At 47.5% G+C, this 1341-nt stretch overlaps 1 protein-coding gene across 1 annotated transcript; it reads right to left on the minus strand.

The window, feature by feature from the left end:
• Positions 1-460: 460 nt before the first annotated feature.
• On the minus strand, positions 461-925 carry LOC102702610 (uncharacterized protein At5g01610-like). The gene has a single exon (XM_006663261.1). The coding sequence runs from the start codon at positions 923-925 to the stop codon at positions 461-463; it is 465 nt and encodes a 154-aa protein (XP_006663324.1).
• Positions 926-1341: the final 416 nt, after the last annotated feature.

Raw genomic sequence — 1341 nt, forward strand, 5'->3', positions numbered from 1 at the left:
TTCACATAATGTGCTTCCTCTTTGCATTGTGGCTAGATAACAAAAATGGCCATTTTAATCCATCCATGCATACAAATAATATTCTCTCCCCATATGCTAAATTTCTAAGAAAAGGTTAATGCTTGATTCTTAACATGGTCATCGATCATTCCTCCCTTAAATTATCATAGCTCTTACGTTTACTTGTACATATTACAATCTTTCTCTCATCGTCTCTACGGTAGTATCATGAGGTACCGGTTTTAAATTATCATAGCTCATACATTTACTCATACATATTATAATCTTTCTCTCTCATCTCTACGGTAACATCATGAGGTAGTGTTCGTAATACCTCCCGCATAACAGTAAAAATACCTCCCGCATAACAGTAAAAAATAATCTCAGACTCACGAAGACATCACATTATTAAGTGAAACAAAGAAAATGACGAATGGATTGAATCGACGGCGGCCGGTGATCACTTGCACTGGGGGCTGACGGCGAGCTGGTCCGCCGCCACCGACTTGGTGAAGGGCCCGACGTGGAGCCGGATCTGGTCGCCGTCGACGTCGACCTGCGAGATGCGGAGCCACACGAAGGTCTCCTTCACCTTCACCCCCTCCAGCGACGTGATGGAGCCGGCGGCGACGCTGCCGGCGACGCGGCTGCTGTAGCGTAGCACGTACCTCTTCGCCGCCCGGAACTGGCAGTCGCCGGCGAGGTACACCTCGAAGGAGGAGCCGTCCTCGCCGAGCCTGTATCCCTGCACGCCCTCCGGGAGGATGCCCACCGGGAACCCGAACCTCTGCAGCATCTCGTACGCCGTCGGATCCGGCGACGATGGCGACGGCGAAGTCGAGTTGTCCGGCGAGGAGGCTGTGGAGGCGGCCGCTAGGATCAGGAGGGCGGATGCCACCATTGCGAGGAGGAAGAGCTTCGCCATGTCTGCTTGCTAGCTTGGGATAGCGAGTGAAGTAGGATTGTGCTGTGGTGCTATACTGTACCCTAGCTTTTATATATCAGTATAATAAATGGAGAATACGTTTTGATTTGGAGCATGATCATTGCAGAATGAATGTGCTTCTAAAAAAATACAATAAATATGTACAATCATCAAATATAAGCTAAAGATATATGCAAGGCAAATGAGGCATGCATTTGTTACTACACAGATATACTACCTGGCTATTAGGGATGGGCACGGGTCAGCCCGCGAATAATTCGGACCAGCTCTAGTTCATTAAATAAACTTAGGCTATGTTTGGTAAGCAAATAAGTTAACTTATCTTCATTGTTTTCCGCGCGCACGCTTCCCGAACTGCTAAACGGTGTATTTTGTAAAAAAATTCTATAGGAAAG

Source organism: Oryza brachyantha, chromosome 11, assembly GCF_000231095.2.
Source record: "Oryza brachyantha chromosome 11, ObraRS2, whole genome shotgun sequence".
Classification (NCBI taxonomy): domain Eukaryota; kingdom Viridiplantae; phylum Streptophyta; class Magnoliopsida; order Poales; family Poaceae; genus Oryza; species Oryza brachyantha.